The 8,127-nt window shown below is 32.9% G+C and overlaps 1 protein-coding gene across 5 annotated transcripts; it reads right to left on the reverse strand.

The window, feature by feature from the left end:
* Positions 1-364: 364 nt before the first annotated feature.
* Positions 365-7,615, reverse strand: LOC111310365 (acyl-CoA-binding domain-containing protein 4-like). 5 transcript variants are annotated; one of them, XM_089748523.1, is made up of 14 exons: positions 7,196-7,615; positions 4,673-4,794; positions 4,356-4,433; positions 4,159-4,278; positions 3,971-4,037; positions 3,771-3,832; positions 3,419-3,558; positions 3,209-3,335; positions 2,404-2,518; positions 2,239-2,327; positions 1,646-1,729; positions 1,207-1,527; positions 1,062-1,121; positions 365-960 (listed from the first exon to the last, which is right to left on the reverse strand). In XM_089748523.1, the coding sequence occupies exons 2-14, from the start codon at positions 4,787-4,789 to the stop codon at positions 793-795; spliced, it is 1,548 nt and encodes a 515-aa protein (XP_089604649.1). In that variant the 5' UTR covers positions 4,790-4,794; positions 7,196-7,615; the 3' UTR covers positions 365-792. The 5 variants fall into 5 exon arrangements, with proteins under 5 accessions (XP_089604649.1, XP_089604648.1, XP_089604650.1 ...); XM_089748522.1 differs by having other exon boundaries at positions 4,673-4,779; positions 7,196-7,555; XM_089748524.1 differs by having other exon boundaries at positions 7,323-7,554.
* Between the last annotated feature and the right edge of the window lie 512 nt (positions 7,616-8,127).

An 8,127-nucleotide genomic window follows, 5' to 3' on the forward strand; every position in this document is an offset into this window, starting at 1 on the left:
TTTAATAAAAAATTGTTTATTTATTTTAAAGGCTTATAAAAACTTCTATTTAATCATTAATTAAATAATATCATCTAATTAATTAATAATATATGAAATTTATACATTAAAAATACATCAAATATAAATTTATTTAATAAAAATTATATTTAATAAATAATATATAAAATTTATATGCTGTTAATGAACCAAATGATATTATTTTTTAAGAAATTAAAAAAAATTTTGTTTATTTATTTTAAACTATCATTTTTCTTACAGAATAGCAATACATGCTATAAATGCTCAGAAATTATGCATTATAGAATTGCTTCTCGGCAAATTACATCGGGACCATAGAAATTACAAGAACATGTACTTCACATACAGGAAAATCTCAAGATTCAACATAATTGGATAAATGGTTCAGGCAAAAAACAAATAAAATCAAGAGTACAAAACTTGCACAGTTTAAAGGAGACAGAACAGCTAGCATTGAATCAATAAATAAATAAATTGCCCACTCAACCTAGCTAGAAATATAACAATTTCTTAAAGACTATATTCTTGTAACCAGTTCAGAATCTATCTCATCAAGAAAATTTTGCAATGGCGAAACCTGAAAGCCCACGAACACTTATTAAGAACCGTAACCTAGGTATCTAACGCATCTAAGCTGCATACACAATCTAAACATTATTCAAGTAGATTGCTACGATATTTGCTGGGTTGGATCATATCTAGTCCGTTGCTTCAGAGATACTAGAGAAACCAATAGTGGCATGATCTTTCGTTTCAATTGATATGCAACTTCTATGTGCCTCCAGCTATCCACTGCCAAACACCACCAGAACCTTGCCTCTGGGCAGCTGAGAGCTCCATCTCCTGTTCCAGTGCTGACTTTTGTCTCCTAAGTATTTCCACTTCTTTTTCTATGGACTGTAACGATTCCAGCATCTTCTGTAGTTCTGCAATTTGAGCCTAGACAAATCAACTCGTGTTAGATCTTGAGTCAGTAAAGATAAAAAAGGAATAAGTTAAAAAGGGTAGAATGAAGTGAAAAGATATGAAAGTTGGAAAACCTCGAGTTTAAAGCATCTTGATCTCTCCGATATCAGCTGACCTTGGACAGATTGAAGTTCCTGCCAGACAGCAGCAAATTAAATATAACAAAAACTTTAAACTGATTGGTGACGATCACTTTTATGAGTCACTTCAAGAGCATACCTTGGATAATTCAGTATGATTACTATTTAATTCATCAATCTTCTCCCGCAGCCCTGAGTTTTCTGCCCTGACTTCCTCAATTGATAACTCCAAGGTCTTTTTCTCTTCTTTAATTGCATCAATTTCAACATTTATATCCTTTTTAGGAACATTGTTTTCAACTCCATTAAAATTCAGATCTATTATTTGTGGGAAATCCAACTTTTCAGACTTTGCCAAGGCATATGCAGCAGTAACAGAAGCTGCTGCTGCAGCTGCAGCTGGTGACTGGAAAATCTTGGGACGAGATGATTTTCTTGGTTTGAGTTTCATAACAAAAACCTATTAACAGACAGCCACAAAAATATCAGGGAAAAAGTAAAATGATGCATATTAGCATAGATTCAGCATTGATTCTACATAAAAATGATTTTAAATAAACTGTTTTTAAGCAATATACCTCGTTATTGTATTTGCCATTGTATCCACCAAAGGCAACCAAATGCTTCTCTCCATCAATTATTGCAGAGCAAACACTTAGTCCCTGCATTTTAATTGACAATTAGATTAGATCACATATGCGCAAAACTCAAAAGTCTAAAAGGTTCCCCAAAGAAATTCATTCATACCCAAAGTTAAATTGTTTATATAAGAAATTGAAGCATACGACATAAAAATGTTAGATAACTAGCACACATATACTTCTTCGACAACAATCGTGAAAACTATAGTTAGATGATATTTTAGTCTGATAAAGATTCTTGAAAAATAAGCCTGTTAATGGGATCACGAAACAGGAATTAAAAACAAAATGAACTAGACAAGATAAAAACTACAAAATTTACTGTTTGGGAGCGTTGAATACCCAACAGTGGAAATACCACATTTAGAAATGGAGATTCAACTTTCCTCAGCTTTCAGACAGCATATGGGCTATCACCAAAGTTATTTTAAAGGAAAAAACTCAATCTACAGCCACATTCCAAATATTTGTCTAAGTAAAAATTCAGCTAGAAATCACAAATATTCAGTTCAAAGGCACAGAGTAGTAACCTCACTAGCAAGTGGATGCCTTTCCTTCAAAGTTGTCAAGGTAGACCAAACTAACTTAGACATATTTAAGGCAAGAGTCTCCAGGCAACCTGTAAAGATAAAAGTGAATTAGCACATGAGATTCCAACATAAATAAGATTACATGAAAGATTACATCAAACGTACCTTTGCTGTTATCTCCACCACCAACAATATACCACATTTCATCAATGGAAATACCAGCATGACCTGCCCTAGGACTCACCAAATCACCCTGAATTTGTGGTTGGGACCACTCCATCTGCATGGCAATCCAGGTTCAACTTCAGTCAATCAAACCATTCAGAGTACTTAAGCAGAACCATAAGTTAATTATGATACCAGAATAACAATATCTATAGCTTATTATCATTAAGAAGTTTGCTTCACATGCTGCAGTTCATATTTCTCTAAGATGGAAAGACTAATCAAATCATAGAACTGGTACTAATTGCCAAGGAAGATACTATACTCAGCAGAATTGCTTAAATATATTGAATCAAATATAATGGTAAGAAGATCTCCAGAATAGGATCCAGACCTTTTTCTTTTGAGACAAAACAAAGATACTATCATTAAGGTCAAGATAAAGGTAATGGTACTTGTATGAAAATGTATCAGCATCTGTTGTGCAATTTATGTAGTCTGGTAGAAGGTTGGGGATATATTGGAAGAGTTCTTTGTGCCTTGCAGAATATATTTCTCCCACTTCAACAGGCACACATGAGCACACATTTAAACTTTTCAGCTATGCCAAAATGGCACTCAGATGATCTCAGGAGGACATGGTAGTTACAAACGTGTTTGATAAGCATTGTACACATTATTCATCATGGAAAAATGTGAGCACTTACTCAAGAAAGAAAAAGTTGACTATTAATGGCATTCAACTCATACCAAAAATAAAATAGAAAATAAAACCCATAATCAAAAAATTAATTCCAACACTTACAGTCTGCAAGTCCAATAAATGAAGATCATTGAAGAATATTGAATGAGAGCAGCCACCAAAAATCAAAAGGTAGCGCTCAGCATGCACTGTAGCTGAGTGATCAAATCTTGGAGCTGGGGGTGTCTGCCTATCAAATTACAAGAAAGTGATGCAGACTACTTCTACAATTGTGAAGAATAACTAACAATAACAAGCAGAAAAGATGCTTACATTGCCTCCACCATACTCCAAGTCATTGTCTCTAGATCGAGAACATGTACATCATTCAGCAATTTCCTGCTCCTGTCTTCTCCACCAAACACTAGCAATTTAGAACCTACCAGTGTCACAGAATGACCCCCACGTGCTACCTGGAACATATAGCACAACAAACCAAATTCCCATGAGTGAAGACTGCCACAATAGGAAAGAATGAATTATACCCCTCTTAAAGAAAATATAACAACTGAAAATAAAAATTCAAAGGAGGACACAATAAAACAAATAGGCAAAGCATAGAGGAAATGGCAAATTTATTTTTTTTCTTTTTTCTTAAAAAAAAAGGAGTAATAAAGTGAGTTACCGGAATTTTTCCTGAGGTCTCCAAGACTCCACAAACACGTGTCTCTAGATTCATGAAATGTACTACAAGAAGTCCATTAACCATCATTAGATTCCAAACAATGTACAAAATTTCATATGCCACCAACCATTAAATAGAACACTAGATTTGCTAACTTCTACAGCTGTAATTATACCAAAATGACCCTCAGAAATACAAACCAATCATGGCTTCAGAAGATTTCTTCGAATGTCCACCAAGAAGAAGAAGTTTATTTTCCCACTTAATCTGAAAATATATACAATATTAAATACTTAATCAAAGTTCTATTAAGTTGCTTCATAAATGTATGGAGTTCAATTAGGCAAAAAAGAATATGTCTATTGGGATGGTGTATCTGAAGTCATACCACACTGTGATCTGAAGTGCCTGGAAGAACTTCCCATAAGCTAGTGTCCTCTGATTTATCAGCATTAGGTTCAATCTTCAGTTTCAGACTAGACCATGTCAAACTTCTAAGATCAAATACCTGCAAAAGTAACCAAAGAGCACATTACAAACAAGAAAGTATTTCAATGTGCATAAACTGAGGTCTTGTACTAAAACCTGAATGTCAGACAGGTATCGACCATTACGACTGCCTCCAGTGATATATAACTTCTCATCAACCACTGCTGCAGCATGCTACAGTGAAAAAGCCAAAAAATATCATCATAAGCATCTAGCTATAGAATAATAGAAAAAAAAGAAATAGGTAAAGGAAAGCAGAAAAAGTTAAAGGTAAGAGCTTGAAAGAAAATAAATAGTATAGCAACCTTATTAATGGTTAACAAACATGATCCAACAGCCCAAAAGAGAGAGAAGATATAAAACGACGCAACCAATATGATCTTGTTCATGCTTTACAATTTAAAGCAAAATACCTTGTACCGAGCAGAGGGCCGTGCACCAGAAACTGGGAGTGCTACCCACTGCTCATAAGCCAAATCTGAAGGCCAACTACTGATATCCATGTCTTTTTTAATCTCTTCTGCTTGCATAACAGCTGTTTGTATGTCAGTCAAGTTCTTCAATGGCAAAATGTAAATGATCGCTTAATCAAAGGGAAACTAAACTCATAACTCATAAGTTTCTAGAAAAAGGGAGTGAAGTGGAAAATGGATTGTGGAACATGGTAGAATTTTATAATCCTGTATATAAATTCTGGTGTCAGTGGAAAAATGGAGAGGAAACAAATTTCTAGAGCAATTTTTAGAAAAATCGCTTCCAAACAAGACCTCAATCTTAAGACTTAGCAGAGTTTTTAAAAATCATACACATCATCATTTGATCCAAAAAAAAATTGAATATGGTAAAACTTATTACAAATGATAGTGGTATCATCCGTAATTGAACAATAAATGAATGGCTTCGTGGAAAGGCTAGAGGAAGCATGTGCCATGAATATGACCAGAGTATACCGGCTAAATTAAGGGCAAGTCACTCAAAAGAGACCCAATAAACCAAACTAAAAGATATTAAAAACAATTTTCCATTAACATTAAGGGTGTAAACAAACAAAGCTTTCGACAAATTGTTCGTGAACATGTTTGGTTTCTGTTCGCTTATGTTTGTTTATTAATAACAAACAATCTTGAACAACATTTTTATGTTCGTTTATTAAACGAACTGAACACGAACAGAGGTTAGTTTGTTTCATTTATGTTCGTGAACAAGCTCATTTAAAGTTCGTTTAAAACTCATTCATTTATTGTTCGTTTGTTATTCGTTTGCTATTCGTTTATAATAATACTAATAAAATTACATTTTTATCCTTCACCTTAATCCTATTTTAAGGTTCGTTTATGTTTGTTTGGGTTCGTTTATGTTCATTTAAGGTTTGTTTAAATTTGTTTGGTTATGATTTGTTTATTGTTCATGAATATATTTGTTTATATATGTTCGTGAACATGTTTGTTTAATATTCATGAACAAGCTTGTTTAACTTAATTGAACGAATATGAACCGAATGCGAACAACCTATTATTTAAATGAACGAACATGAACGAACAGAGCAATTTTCTTAAAGAACACGAACCAAACACAAACACCTCTAAAAATAAACGAATAAACCACATACATGTGTTCGTTCGTTCATGTTTGGTTCATTTACAGCCCTAACTACCATAAAGATACCAATTTCATAGGCGGCTTATAAATATATCTAACAATATCTACTTATTAACATACGAAAAACATTTTAGCAGGCTAATAAACTTGTCAATCTTAACTTGATAATAATGTTTTGGGCTTTAGGCAGAATTCTAGCTACGATAATCCACTTCCAAACACCAATCTAATACAGAAAATACTATAATATGATTATTATGTTTGTTCAAAAGGAACTTGATCGAAACATTTCTTCTGAATTCTTCAATTCAACTACAAATTACTCTACGATTCTATCGATCACCTTGCAAATTTTGCCATACTATTCAAACTCAACCAACCTAAAGTTTTCAAAGACAAAAAAAATCATAAAATTGTTGTAAGCAAACACTAATAAAATGCAAAAACAATAGCTAGCTCTAAATTCAAAGCAAATCACATACTCCTTTATAATTAGCTACTATCTGATGATTCAATGTTATATATCCCCTGTTTAGTTGCAAAGAAAATGCAGGAGATCAAGAAATAACAGTAATTCGTAACTCTCCACTTAAATTAACCAGATAAATGTTGTTTGAGGTCAACACACTTCCATTTTCTTGAAACAACGAATTCAATTTCCTTTCGTTTACTCCCATTTTTCTCAGCAACCAAACAGAACACTACAAATTCAACATTCCAACGGAGATCTAAAACTTTAAGATACAAATTAGAATTAAAATCTAAAGTAAAAGGATTAAACCTGAATTATGCAAAATTATGGGGAAAAGAATTCAGAGCCATTGATTTTGGAGAACAAGATCTGAGAATTTGTTTAAAGAAACGGGGATCGGAGAAGCAGGGCAATGCTAGGTAAGATCAGAGGGTATCGATTTTCCGATTGGACGAAGAATACAACACCAGCCGTTGAGATCCAAATCTCTCAGTCTTTGGTGAATCCTTTTTTTTTTTGGTGGTGTGTACGTGTACTTTAGTGCAGACAAAAGAAACCGCAAAGCGCAAAGTCGTCCCTCAAAAGCCTCTCAGGCTGTTTCTAACCAATTACCATATACACTCTGACACTAGCGATGCTATCCGTGTGTCTGTTTTTAGATTTTTTTAAGTATCACCCATATTTTATCAATATCAATATTAGGTAAAAATATTTTGCGATTTGAGGCAAATAGAAAATGCAAATCTAAAAAGTGACACTAAATTATTTAATATTTAATATATATCAATGTGTTAAAAATCACATATGAAACTTCAACAAAATTACAAAAATAGGTATATTATCAAAAGTTTATAGTCATACTTACAATAATTTATTAACTTTTACTCAAATAACAAACAAGAACCTTGGATGGAAAGGATGATATTGGAATGAATTTCAACTCATTCAGCTTGCATATATCAAAATCAACACATCACCCAACAATAAAGTACCTAATCAACCCACACCCACTTGATAGCACTCAAAATCAATGGGAAGTAAGCCCCACGACAAAGATCGTTGGCTTGGGTTAGAGAGGAAAAGGTGCACAGCATTGATGGAAAAGAAAAGAAAAGAGAAGAGATGTCAGACTAAAAGAGAAGAGGTGGTGGACTGGCGGTTGGCTGGCTGCCGTATCATGTGAAAATATTGATGGAATTGAGAAAAGTGAGCCGAAAGATGAGATGATAATTGTGAGAAAGGCATAATTGGGGGTGTTAGGTTAAGATTAGTTAAGGGTGAGATTGGTATTCACAAAAATAAAATTATTTATTTTATAAGTTTTTATATAATTAGTAATTTCTCCATCCTTCTAATCCTTTTCATAGTTTTCACTTTTCATATCTATGGTTAATTTAATTGCCAAATCTTGTGCATGACATTGGAAAAGCTGGGTGCACGAAGATACATTCAGATGTACTTTACTCTATGTGTGGACCAAAATTTTGCTTAACGAAAATAACAGAGGGTGTTTCGAAGTATGATGAGGAGCATGGTTATGGGTTTTATTGCAATTCAAACATAGTTGTGTTAGTTTTTTGCATAATAAATTTTACCCATTTTTAAGATTTTCGAGAGAGAAAAATGAGTGGAAGGTTGAAGAAAAGAAAAAAAAAACAGTTTTGAACAAAAAAATAATAAATAAAATTATAAGATAATTAAATAACAAATTTTAATTCTTAGTGGACATTTTTAATTCGTCCTAAAACACATGATATTCTTTTATAATTTATCTTATTTAATAAAATATATTATAAT

This window comes from Durio zibethinus, chromosome 19 (genome assembly GCF_047325235.1).
Source record: "Durio zibethinus cultivar Kanyao isolate XHJ-2024 chromosome 19, ASM4732523v1, whole genome shotgun sequence".
NCBI classification, from domain to species: Eukaryota; Viridiplantae; Streptophyta; class Magnoliopsida; order Malvales; family Malvaceae; genus Durio; species Durio zibethinus.